At 33.8% G+C, this 14,401-nt stretch overlaps 1 protein-coding gene across 1 annotated transcript; it reads right to left on the bottom strand.

Annotated features, from left to right (window-relative positions):
* Positions 1 to 5,989: 5,989 nt before the first annotated feature.
* On the bottom strand, positions 5,990 to 14,062 carry LOC115963724 (2,3-dimethylmalate lyase-like). Its single transcript, XM_031082858.1, has 8 exons — positions 13,621 to 14,062; positions 12,558 to 12,769; positions 11,418 to 11,699; positions 8,868 to 8,990; positions 8,019 to 8,169; positions 7,245 to 7,465; positions 6,324 to 6,360; positions 5,990 to 6,224 (listed from the first exon to the last, which is right to left on the bottom strand). The coding sequence occupies exons 1-8, from the start codon at positions 13,967 to 13,969 to the stop codon at positions 6,106 to 6,108; spliced, it is 1,494 nt and encodes a 497-aa protein (XP_030938718.1). The 5' UTR covers positions 13,970 to 14,062; the 3' UTR covers positions 5,990 to 6,105.
* Between the last annotated feature and the right edge of the window lie 339 nt (positions 14,063 to 14,401).

The following is a 14,401-nucleotide window of genomic DNA, read 5'->3' as shown; positions in this document are numbered from 1 at the left end:
ATAGTTGTACATTAATTATTTTTATTAGAGGCATTTATATGATTACTTTTATAAATTTTATATAAGAAAGTATTTTTATTTTGAATAATAATCAATATAAATATAAAAGCAAAGACCTGATGTGCGAGAGCATGAGGTTCTACCAAGTGGCTACCAAGTGGCGCATTGTATGATATTTTTTTCATTTGGGTTTCCACTTATCTAAATTTAGCATTTATATCAAATTATTAAGTAATGACTATATCATCTAAATTTAGCATTTATATCAAACTATTAAGTAATGACATATGCATTTATTTTGATGCATTAATAAAATTCAAATAATTTGTATTCATTTATTATTTGAAATGCTTTGGATAGGTATGGATGAATCTAAAAAGTCATGGGAAAGATAGGAATTAAGAAAACTTTTTAATTTTATGCATAAGACTAACTTCAATGCAGAATTGCAAGAGTCAGATTCAATGAATATTGAGTAATATGATTATTTGTCTCAACATTTGTCAAATATAAATCTCCATTTCCTTTGGACTTAAAAATCAATAGATCATAAATAATTTTTTACTAAATTTATCAAAATGTACTACGCATTACGCGGGATATCAACGAGTAATAATAATAATAATAACAATAGTTTATTTGGAATTGACATTCTTCTTCATGTTATATATTAAAAAGATTGTTCTATGTAATTATTCTTTGGGTTTATATAGGACGACATTCTTCTTCGAGTTATATATTAAAAATATTATTCTATATAATTAAAAAGATTACTAACAAGATTGTTTAAATCTTTTAAGTGGTGTATTAATTATTTAACTATAAATGAAAATTTGATGTTAGTTTTCTAAGATTTATATGAAAAACAAATGATTTGAGATAAGATATTCTTTGTCAAATTTAGTTACTTTTGTAACAGTTGAAACAAAATTCAACAAAAGAAGAAGAAAGATTTAAAACATTATTAAGAATGTAAAAGAAAAAAAATTATTGAAGGATATTTGTATTTTTATTTATCAAAGCAATATTTGCATTCTTGAGTAGGCATGAAACATGCATATCTATATTAGTCATTATATTTTTCAAATTTGTAAATACATATAGTATGATCAAATCATTATACTACTTTTATTATCTTTTTATTTTGTTTATAAAAATAGAACACAAAATATTACAATTTTTTACAAGAAAAATTATTGAATTATTGGAGGAAATTAATAACAAAATGCATCACACATTGTGTGGGAACCCGGATAGTTCATCTAATAATTCATTAGAATTGTGCATAAGTTATATCACAACTTTTTTATCAAGCTAAACTTCTATTGCAGTGGAATTAAGTTGAGCACAGAAACAATCTATCTCTAATCCCCACAATTTAGCAGTAGTGTTAGAATTAATAATGCATCTTGCTCATTTTAGCAGTGATGCTAAAAGCAATGCTAACTGCTTTGGTAGTCTTTCACCCACTTCTCATATCTATCCCTAATAATGTTCCAGTCTTTCACCCACTTCTCATATCTATCCCTAATAATGTTCCATTAGTCCACTGCAAGCTAGCCTAGGGTATTGACAAAGGATGAACTAGCAAAGTTTGACTTTAACTCTAGTATTGTCAAAGGATAAACCATCAAAGTTGAGTTTAACCCAATTGAGTTGTCCCATCTAATTAGTTTTGTGGCTAATGTGTACATGATCTTGGATACACAAGAAACGCATGGTAGAGAACCAGGTTTCAATTTCATTGAGTAAGAAAGGATTAGAGATTTCATTTTTTTTTTTAATGTAGCTCTATTTCATGTTAAACCACAAAGTGCCCCATTCAATGCTAGTCATGTTAGTTTATATTTATTGATAACACAATGTTGGATTATTCATAATTACAATGGATTCGTTTTAGAACTATGTCACAAGTTGGATTAGGCAGTTTCAACTTGGTAGGCTAACTAGGTATATTTGCTTAAATTCTAATGCGTTATCAATTAACAAAATTTAGTGGATCTTTGTTATAGAAATTCTTCCAAATAGATTTTTTTTTCCTCTCAAATAAAAAAGAAAAGAAAAAAAAAATTGACACCTAAAATTTATATATATATATATATATATGGTTATATATATATATATGGTTCAAAAAAAATCAGTCCACAAGTCAAATTGACTAGGTTTTTTAATCAAAACAAACCATAAAAGTGTAAAACTGTACAAGTACAACCCATGCCACCTTCCATACCAAACCTGCATAGGCTGTTTAGGTTAGCGGGTCAAACCGGTTTTTTGCATTAATTTTTCTTGTTCAAACTTCAAAGTTAAAGGTATTGAAAAGGGGACAAGGGAGATGACCTTCCATACCAAACCTGCATAGGCTGGTTAGGTTAGCGGGTCAAACCGGTTTTTTGCATTAATTTTTCTTGTTCAAACTTCAAAGTTAAAGGTATTGAAAAGGGGATAAGGGAGATGAGATGTATGATTAAAAATGATAAATCTATTAATTTTTGTTGAGATAATTGCATTGCTATAGATCCCATAAGAGAATTATTGACAGACTCTTGAATAATGAAAATTTTATCATACACCCCATGTAAGAGGAGGATACATGTACCCGATGCATGTAATACCCCTTCCTTGAATAGGAAGGAGGGGTCTCAAGTGTCAAAAAGTTTGAAAGACCCATCTTTCTATCTTTTTGACATTTGGACCCAAGAGAAATAGTTTGGGGACCATTATCTTTTGCTTTTCCACCCTGCCTTGTTGAGATTATAAAAGCTGCGCCAAAACCATTATTACCTAATCATGAAGATTGCTTGTATTGGCACCCCTCACAACAGACCACTTGAATCAGGCTTTGCTTACCAAATTGCTCTATTCTTAGATCACCAACACCCAAAACAACCTAACAACTTAGAAATGGTTTTGGAAAGTAAACATGCTCTTGATTCTCACCTTTCTCTGGCTAGCTTTTCACGACAGTCTGGTAGCAAGAGAACTCCGGACCAAAAGGAAGGTTTATCTTGAATGTTAATTAGTTGTCCCAAAAACAACGTGTGTACATTTTGAGGGATTGCTTGTTTTTTTTTTGAGAAGAGAGGGATTGCTTATTGGTTGCTAAGTTTGGAATGGGATGGGGATATATAAACTGCTAAAATTTTTTCCTATAAGAATGGAGAATGGATAAAAAATTTGACTAATTCTCCTCTTTAAACCAGATGTCACCCCCAAATACCATGGAAATGAGTATTTATAGCTGTTTGGATTATCTGGATGGCTCAAAACAAAAGCACAATGGAAGGACAAGCATTTTTTTTTGGGGAGATATCTATAGAGAGAGCATATATAAACATACCCGCAAATTTATTGGGTGGAAAAAACCTCACCAACTGGCCTCTTCAAACTCAACACAAATGATTTAGTGTTGTGTAACCCGGGTTTTGGCCGCTACAAAAGGCCAAATTTTCTGTGGTGACAGCTGCAAACTTTATTTTTCTTCTATGCTGGATTTTCTAGTGTAGCTAATTTTTTTTTTTGATAGGTAGTGTAGCTAAATTTTAGATATAAGTCTATTTGTTTTGAAAAATCTAGTTAGACTCCTATGTGACACTTTTAAGATTAAATTGTTCAGAAATTCATTGTATTTATTAATCCAAACCAACCTCTTAAGGGATCAGTCCCACATAAATGGTTACAATGATCTACTTACAAGACATTTGTACAATTAGACTCTCTATTGTAACCTCTGAAAACACCCCACTTGCCTTCCTACAGTAGTGCCCCAGAACTTTTGGAATCTCCCTACGCAAATTTCCTCCATGAACTCCTTGTCCACATGAACTAGAACTTCTAACACTTCAAGGAACCTCCTTGAAGACTTATTAAAGGGAACCTCATGAGAAATAGTTATTTTGTTTCAAACTCTCATGCTCTCTGTTTGGGATCACAAATAGAGAAGGTAAAGAGACATGGCTTTTCAATTTAGCTCAAACGTGAAAAGGCATAGATTGTTCTCTCAAAAACTTTTTGCAACCTCTAATGCTTTGGAAAAATTGTGCACAAATAACTATATAGGTTTACAAAAATAGGGTTTAAGTGAAGCCTCAATTAGGTTAAAAAAAAAAAGAAATTAAATTCTCTAAAAACTTGGTGTAGACCCTTTGGTTTATACCCTCCAATAAGAGCATGCCACATTATTATATTACTAAAACATAAATATATCTGATCACACATAATAATATCTCAATAAACATCATACTTCAATTTTTAAGTGAAAGACTAATGTAGTGTTATTAGTGTAGTAGAATGTATTGAGTTTTAAGTAAAAGATTGATGTGACAATCTCTTATTGAATTGTATAAAACATGAGTTTTACACCATACAAACCCTTACCAAATTTGGACTCTGACGAAGCTCAAAATTGTCAGTAGGTCTATCGCCCAAACTCTTAGTCTTCTGTAACAAGGTAAAGAGTAATGAACCTGCAAAAAATAGAAATACCTTCTAAGGGCACTTAGTGTGGTGCTAGCCTAAGACGGTCAAATCAGAAACTAGTAGTGAACTTTTGAGAGAGGAGTTTCCGAATAGTATTTTTTGCGTACCTTGAAATTGGGACATCTTGGTGTTTATATAGGTGTTTGTGGATGATTACCATAGCTGAATTGGATATGGGGTTATCCCTTAGCTAACGTGTAGGAGTTGGAAATTATCCCATAGTTGATCTATAGGGAGTGAGGAGTTATCCCTTAACCGATTTATAGGAGATAAGAGTCATCTTGTTGCCGGCAGCCGGGTGAATGTAGGAGAGTCTTAGTGACGTTGGCATTGCAACATGTGTTCAGTGTGCTTGGCCTTATTCATCAACTTTTGGTCTTGACGTATGTCTGCGTTGGTCGTTTCTGGTCTTCCGCTTTTAGTGTGTAGGTACTTTTTGAATGACCAACTTATTTGGGAAGAGTAGCACATTCCAGAAGAGTAGCCATTGTGTTAGTTAAAATATTCCCCATCAGACTCTAAAAAAACTCAAGTAATTTGAAAAAAAAAAAAAAAAAAGGTGTTTTATATCATGCAGCCTTGCTTGAGCAAAACATGAGCAAGGAATGGGCGAAACTCTCCAATCATCATTGTTTTGCTTGAGTGGGTTTCTTTTCTTGCTTGAGCGAGCTTCTTCAGGCAGCTTCACATCTTTTTAACCAACCTTTTTACAATGGATGATTTACATCAAGAACCTTGAATTTTATGACAAGCAAAGATCAGGGGGCTAATACCATATTCCTAACATTTTTTTCTTTCTCATGTATACTTCTGGTGAACTAGGATAGAGCATCCTTTTTGCGCTCTTTTCTTCTATATTTACTACATATCAAAATAGAGAAAAAGAAAAAGAAAAAGAAAATAAAAGAACACTCTTCTACTCCAGCCACCAATGCAGTCTAAATTGTTATGTAGCCTTAAATTGTTTATCAACTAGCAGTGATATGCAGTTACAGCATGTAGCTCAAGCACATTACTTTCCTTTTGTTCTATAACTGAATTACTGTGGCTTCTAATACTTCTTTCAAATCTTAGTGTTAGATCAATATTCTATTACCTGTATTTTATTCTTAATCATTCAAACAACTGATGCGTCAAAATCTGCATCCTCACCTTACACCTTGCTCATGTAAGAGGAAGAGTAGCCTTTCCAGCTAAGACCTCAATGCCTAAAGTTAATTTACTTAAATAATTGTTATATGTATATTGTTACTCCTTAATGAGGCCATGTTGTTATATGTTCATCCATATTTTGTGCACGATATTTTCTAATCTTTGCTAAAGAATAATATTCAAGTCACAAGTAATTTTCCTGTGAGAACAGCTTAAATCATAGATGCATTGCAACCACAGGCCCCTTACTACAGATCCCAATCTTTTACAATATGATATATTTTTATGTGTTTTCTTGTGTTAATCCCATTTTAAGAACTAGATTGATTATGTTTCTATTTCAGACTAGAAAATTAGGTTATAGATAACAATCCACATTAAATAATATCTAAGCTTCTTTCAAGAATTGCAATAGCACTTTATTTACCCTTAAGATAACTTTACCATTGGAATTGTGAAAGACAAATGTAAAAGCTACTCAAGAAAGACTTGAATCCTGTCACCCATTGTGTCACTAAAATCTAATAACAGCTTCCCTCCTACTTCATCTGCTGCATCATCCAACAATTCTTTGATATTTACGCCCCCCAAAGCTGCAAACACAAATATGTGCAGATTGTTTCATATATCCATTCAAGTACTTGTCTGGATAGACAACTCATTACAACAAGTTTGTAAAACACAAGCAATACCTGGTATTATATTTGTGATTCCATCCAAGAATCCAGCCTGTCAAAGTTTTTGGGAAAAAAAGAAAAAGAAAAGGGGGTCACTTCTCATAAATCAAAATCTGTCATGGCATAATTTGTAATGCAAAAAATAAATGTACGTGTGAAGAATTCTGAATAGCATGCCAAGATGAGAAAAATGGGCTTTGTGCATTCCAACAGAAACTAAGACAACATTAGGTGTCTTCCACTCACCCCCATTATATCCATTTTTGTTAGAGCATTCAACCCAAAAGCTTAAGCAAGTAGGTGGAGAATCCAACAAAATATATACCAATAACCAAACCCACATCCTGCTGATGGGGACTCTTTTTTCAACAACCCCTCCTATGTGCTAGCCCAATAGAACCAACTATAGATGCATAACCAAATGGACCAAGCATGTGGAGGTGGCTTTGATAACATGTCAAGAACATCCAACGGAAATGGAACTTCCCTTAGTAAGAGCATTTTGCTCCAAATAGACCATTAACATTAAGGTTCCGATATAGGTGACAATTCAAGGTGAGGAAATTAAGCCACAGGTGTTGAGTAAACTATATGTAATATAAGTTATGGAATTTGGAGTTTGCAAATGTTCATTAGCTTAGTGTTGCCTGAAATTTTTTTTGGAAAAAGTTTCTCATCCATAGAACAAGAGTTTCTTTCATCTCAGCACATTCCAGGACTCTCTCAAGCTCAGCCAAACAGCTAGGCCCATTGATTAAAACCACCAGATTATTAAAAAAAAAACACTCCAGACATGCTGACAAGCAAAAGATGGAAGGATTGCATGATCAGATCCAATGATGGATGGAAAACGTAACATCGGAGCACATTGAAGATCGAATCCCAAGATAATATTACATATGCATTAAGATGATGTGTCCAAAGAGGATGACTTACAGGGATCCTAACATCAAGTTTCTCAAATCCATCTCTTCCAGTTATTTTGATTCTCAATGTCCGAGACCAAATCTGAGAAAAAGGATCCCTGGAACCATCTGCACCATAGTTATCGTATACATCAGGAGTTATCACCTCAACAATGGGATCTTGAGGACTTCGACCTCTCTGCTCTGTATAATCTTGAACCCTCTGTTGTATAGAGTATCTGCTACTGCTCACTGCGAAATATCTTTTAGTAATAACATTTAGGAAGACGGACGTGAACATACATGTCTAAAAAACCTAAGTTCAATTACTTAAGCTGATTAGTGGCTAGCATATGCTTTCACCTATAATCCAACAATTTTAAGATACATTTCGAATCAATAAAGAATGCATCATGATTTGTGCGAGAATCCAATAAAAGGAGGAAAAGTACCTCCAAAGAACACATATTTTAAAGAGTTCTAAAATCATGTCTTTTTTAATAATAATAATTATTAAGAAGAATGGTAGTACATGCTGGATATTATTATTTTCCAAAGAGACAATAACACCTCTTTTTGGATAAAAAGAGGGTTCTAAATCCAGCATTAACTTGTTTTTATTAACAAATTACTAACTAATCCACTTCATGTGAAAGAGAGAAGAGGAAGAGGAAGCAGGAGGCACGGAAAAACCATTAAATTTCCAGTTAATAATAATACATTCAACGTTAGAGCGTTATACTCTATATCAGAAGCCTCATGAGATCAAAATATCTAGGTTGCATCCCTAGTAGGGCTCACTCACCTCTTTGTGAAGATGGCTGATTGGTGCTGGTAGCATAGCGCTTCTCTTCTTCATAATATGTGTTGAAACCTAAGATTTCCTTTATTTCTTCGAAAGATGGCATGCTTCCAGGAGGAGGGATACGACCTCCTTTGATGGCAGTCAGTGAATCCTGCAATTAAGTCATAGAAGTTTGATGTAGCAAACAATACAAGGTTGGATATAGAATTGAGATGTATGCTAGGTAAAATCCTCCCATATTCAAGCAGTGACGGCAACAAGAACAAGTGCAAACCCTAACTGTAGTTTCTCTAGATTTGTAATCAGGAAAACATCTCAGAAACTAGATAGAATCCTTAATATGCCGACAGTTATATAACCTGTAATAAATTCTAAGGATCTTGTAGAGATGTAAGATGTTCACAAGACATCTCAAGTGAAAAATAATTATAATTTAAAAAAGAAAAGAAAAAACAGGCTAAAAGACACATAATATCACGGAAAGACCATCATTACATGAAAAACAGTAATTTGATAACTTGCTTCTTCAAGTTCTTGATCTCCTATCATACTTTTGCACTGGTAGACTTTAAATAAGGACTGCTACAGTGCAGTATCAAAATTTCATACCATTCAATATTCTAAACTACTAACTGTAGTCCGTAGACATTTTCTTTTGGCAAGCAAAATCACAAGATCATACCAGCATATGCCTTCTTTCCTTTGTGCAGATAACCGTTACATATCATGTTCAATATCAGTTCAAAGATAGAGAAATATAATTACAAATAAGCTAAACCATTTTGTTATTTACATCATTAAGCAATTTAATATCATTAACCAGGAAAAGAGAAAAGGTTAGACATAAACCTGCATTGCTTGAATGGATACCCCAATCAAGGACAGTGGATAGGCCACAAGTTTATATCCGAGATCCTCAAGTTCAAGAGGATTAAGTATCGGTGTTTTGCCCCCTCCTTCAAGCATATTGGCCTAGCAGGAATCAATGAACTTTATTAATCACTACAAATCGTTATCTAGCATGAGGATGAAAACTAATATTCTATGAAATTTCAAATTTGTAGTTATGACTGACTGTTACTGGGTCATTGATCATAAATGGAAGCATCAAGGCGCGCGCACACACACACACACACACATATACATATATATTGATAAGTAATAAACAGTCAAAATCTTCCAAAAGTCACATTTAGGATTGTTTGAGAGCACCAAATCTCCTTTCAAGGGAGTCCTGCATCCACAGCCTTCGAAACCGTGGAAAGGGATTTAACAGAAATGACTATTTGATTTAGCCATGGAAGGCTAATTTTTTGCTACTTTGGAATTTTGTCTATCCAAGATTTTATTAGGTCATTGTGTGAAGTCCAATTGAAGCCAAACTCATATGGTTCTAAAGGTCGAGTTATATGTATTCTAGGGTTAAGACAAGGGTATCCCTTATCCACATATCTTTTCCTCTGTGTGCAGAATGTCTAGCATTTTTATTTAGTCATGCAGAGATACAAAGACAGTTAAAGGAATATCCATCATTGGAGGACCAAGTATTTCTCACTCATTTTTTTGCAGATGAAAGCTTATTATTCTGCAGGACCACAATCGAGGAGTGTTAGAGATTATAGGAGATGTTGATGCTATACAAAGCAGCATTGAGCCCTTTTATTTAGTAGCAACATGTCACCCGTAGTACAAGAGGCAATTAAATTTTATTTTTTTGATGTTTCAGTTGTACAGTAGCATGACAAATATCTGGGCTTCTCTTTGCTGGTTGAAATATAAAAAAGACAAAGCTTTCCTGAGATAAAGGAATGGGTAAGATAAAGCTATAGGATTGAAAGGACAAACTAGTTAGGCAAGATGTGAAATTCTTATTAAAGCAGTAGCTCAGGAAATACCCATGTATGCAACGAATTGCTTCAAGATACTAGAGGTTTTATGCACATAGCTAAATCAATTGATGAGTAGTTTTTGGTGAGGCCAGAGAAAAAACAAGGAATAAAAAAAAAAAAAAAACACATCTGGTAAGCTGGAGGCAATTATGTATGATGAAGAAAAATGGTGGAATGGGTTTCCATAATCTTCAGGGTTTTTTATTTTATTTTATTAGCATAATCTTCAAGATTTTAACTTGGCTCTAATGGCGAAACAGAGTTGGAGATTGCTAACCATACTCCATAATGTGCACTGTCAAGAGTCTTATAGTCAAATATATTGCCTACATATTCTTTTTTAGAAGCAAAAAGAAAAAAAGGGAACTTTATATGCATAGAGGAGTCTCTTAGAGCTAGGAAATACTACTTGAGGGCATGAGATGGAGGATAGGAAATGATAGAAGTGTGAAAATTTGGGGAGAACAGTGGTTACCAGCTCTAATCAACAATAAGTTGATAACCCCCAGGAAACTCTTTCCAGAGAACACTGGGAAAGTTCATTGATTGATGAAGAAAATAAATGCTGGAAATCAGCCCTTACAGATGAAATATATCTGCCACATGACACGGAAATAATTAAGAAAACCCACTAAGTGGATGATTACCAAAGGACAAATTGATTTGGGTTGGGAATTCAGCTGGGATTTTCACTGTAAAAAATGCATACAACTTAATGATGGAAAACAGAAGAAGAAAAGCAAGAGAAAGCTCAAATTCTAATCAAAAGGAAACACTTTTTGCAAGCATGAACATATGAATATAGGTGCAGGTATGTAATGTATTATGTATCACCAAGAATGTTAAACAGAATTCTACTAACACGGCATCTTAAGCTATGAGTACTTGAAGTCATGAACTGAACTCCATTCATAACCAGCCAAAGCAAGAGGTTGTTAGTCCAAATAATGATGCTCAACAGTCAATCAACACCCAAAATTATGATGTAAAAATGGACTACACTGCAATGAGGACCATTTTTCTATGAAGTTCTGCCTATAAACCTACAGGCCCTATAAAGCTCATAGAAACATATTCAATATACCATATGCCCCTCAAAACCTAAAACTGAAGAATTAGCCCACTTATAGCAGTTGTAGATATCTCTTAATCTCTGCAAGTAAGATCTGTCCTACATCACATATGTAGTGGTACTACAACTGATCTATTACAAATAAAGATGCATTTCCTTTTGCTGAAACTGTTTGGAAATTAATGAATCGTAATCAAGTCCTAGAAACTCTTAATTTACATAAGCAATGAGCAAAGAGTACAACTTAAAGCCCTGTTCAGATTATACAGGAAGCAAAAGCTAGCTATATACCTAGACATGTTTTAATTCAACAAACTGCTAAAATATTTTTTGGTTTGATAACTTCCCAAAAAAAAAAAAAAAAAAATGACATCCAAATGCTTCAGACAACATTAGAGGCCTATTACTTGGAATCATAATGAAGAAAGCATAAAATACCATTTTAGGAACTAGGGGAGAAATTTCACAGAAAGCCTTCATCTCTTCTTTTGAAGCTAGTGCATCAATAAAAAGAACATCTGCTCCAACATCAGCAAAAGCCCTAGACCTCCAGAGTGATTCATCCAAGGATACTGCCTGACGAGAATCAGTTCGGGCCACAATAACAATGTCAGAGCCACTCTCCTTCCGCGCATCAATAGCTGCCTTTATTCGCATCACTGCCTCCTCTCTGGAAACCACTTTCCTGCCTTGTGTATGACCGCAAGCTTTTGGAGACACCTTGCAGTGGAAGTTTATGAGCAACAATAGTCTTAAAGGTGTAAATTTGCAGATAGCATGGTGACTACCCAAAGTGCCAGTTAATGAAATTCTACATAAAGAATCAAGCTGTGAGTAGTAACATACAGGATGACAAGCAGATTGCTGCAGTTATGGCTCTAAAATTACAAAACCAGACCACAGGGAAGTACAAAGTAATGCAAAGACTAATGCTCCATGTGAATATTATGATAAAAATCAATACAAATGAAAACATTATATTTATTTTTTGGACATTCAGATTTTCATCCACAGCAAGCCTCAAGAAAAACTTAACAGGTCTCATAATGGATCCATATAGGACCCTCAACAATCTTAAAGAACTTACAAGACTCAAGATCTAGTATTCATGCAATAATAATAAGATTCCATCACTTTCCTCTATGTGAAGAAAGAACTATTATCCTCATTACATCAATAATCCTTGCTAAAATTTTTTATAAAATTTAATCTGAGTTTCACGTCTAACAGAAATAATGATTGTTCACTTAATTCCTACTTTAATTTCTTGATGAGGAGAAATTGTCCAAATGCCCATACTTGGCAGCAGACCTTTGTAAGCCAAAATCCCAGTACTAGAACATGAAGGATCTGTGATTTTTCCAATCCCAGTTTCAAAATCCTTATCAGAAACTTCTGCTGACAAGTGAACCCATATAAAGTAGACATACTTGTATGACAGTTTAGGAAATATTGAAACAAAGCTCCTAGATGCAAATGACCTATCTATACTGTGATCAGGAAACTACAAATAAAAACTTAACCGGGACAAAGAGGACAACATCACAACTCATGAAATTTATATTGAACAATATGAACCTGATCTTCGAGAATGATCCCTGCAAAACCTGCTCTAATATATCCCTTAACAGTTCTCTTGACATTCATTGCATTCCCGTATCCAGTATCACCATCCCCAATCACAGGAATAGAGACAGCTTGGGTAATTTGTTGCCCCTGATCCACCATTTCTCCAGAGGATATAAACCCTGTATCTGGCAACCCCAATCTAGCAGCCGATATTGAAAATCCTAATGGAAGCACAGAATGGCATCAATAAGTTTTTGTCTCCTTTCAAACAGTTATGCCAGAAAATAGAAAAACAAAATGCACCAAGAATTCAGATTTTCATGCAATAACTCAAGTACATGAATTCAGATATCCTTTTTCCTTTTTTTGTTGGTAAGTAGAACACCCAGATATCATTGAACAGAAAAGGATCAAATCAAATGTAAGTCTATGAATCAAATTAAAATGAATATGCAATTGCAACCTATACCTATAACATTCACAATCTAACAACAAGCACCAATCACTAGAAGTTATAATTGTTAGAATATTAGTTAAGTGATTAAGTTTACCATTTCCTATCAACTTAAGCTTTTGGGACAAGCACTAATTTATCATGGTATCAGAGCATAGCAGGTAATCCTGAGTTGTTAAAATTGTTTAATAAGAGTGACTATAAATTTACCATTTTTAATGGCTTTTGGAACAACCGGTAACTTATCAATAATCAATCAATCCAAAACATGCCCACATGGGAGACCAATCTTCCACAATAAAAATCAAACACATACAGACAATGAATGTTGAAAAAAAAAACAAAAACCCAGATGGAAATTAATTAATCTCAATAGAAAAAAGAAACACACACAGCTTCTATACAATGATATATTATCGATTGTCCTAAATGCTTAAGCTGTTAGAAAAGGATGAATTGAATCATATTTAATGATCATTCTAACACATGCAATGAAAGATTGAATCTTGAGCTGAAAAACCAATAGAGTAAAACAAAAACCCAGATGGGAATCAACGAATCTGAATAGAAAAAAAAAATAAAATAAAAAAAAAAGAAAAAAAAGGAAGACAATCATACCACTGGTGAAGCAGTACTGAAACCCAGCTCTCTCAACAAGCTTGGCACTGAGAGCATCGAAACATGCAGGGCCTTGGTGAAGCCCAGGCAACTCAAGAACACGCCGGAGTGCCTTTGCTGGAGACTCAGACAAGCCATAGTATCTCTCTGCTGCGCAAACTTTGGAAAAACGTGTATGGGATTTGTGTATGGGATTGATGAGAGGTGTGTTCAGTGAAGGTTGGAAGGGTAAGCGAAAAGTGAAAGCTGAAAGAGGGGAGTGTGGAGGTGATGTGTGGAAACTGAGAGATGGGTTGTAGGTGTAGGTGTAGGTGTAGCTTCTGCTGCTAACTACTGCTGTAGGATTCATGGTGTGTGTCTCCCTGCGTATCAGTGTTGCAATGCCAAACACAACTATAAACGAAGGACTGGCAAAACAAGATCATAGTTCATGAATCTTGAATTGATTTTTAATTTTTTTTACAGTAGAATTTAAAATATATATATATATATATATATATATACACACAGATATAAGGTATGTTTATTATAAATTTGGAATAAATTAAATTAACATATGTTTATAATATAGGTATTCAAATTTATTAAACTCAGAAGTACTAATATATGATATATAAGTTAAAATAATAATTTCGTTTCATCATTTTGCTTAACCAATTCTATCTAAGTCCATTCTCAAAAAACTCTATCTAAGTCCTATTACTCCTATAAAGTAAATAAATTAATAAAAACTTCATCTAAATCAATTTTATCATCATATTCGTCATCTTGCAAAATTATT

This window comes from Quercus lobata, chromosome 10 (genome assembly GCF_001633185.2).
Source record: "Quercus lobata isolate SW786 chromosome 10, ValleyOak3.0 Primary Assembly, whole genome shotgun sequence".
NCBI classification, from domain to species: domain Eukaryota; kingdom Viridiplantae; phylum Streptophyta; class Magnoliopsida; order Fagales; family Fagaceae; genus Quercus; species Quercus lobata.
Note: the sequence above shows the minus strand (reverse complement) of the source record. Positions and strands in the feature narration are given on the sequence as shown.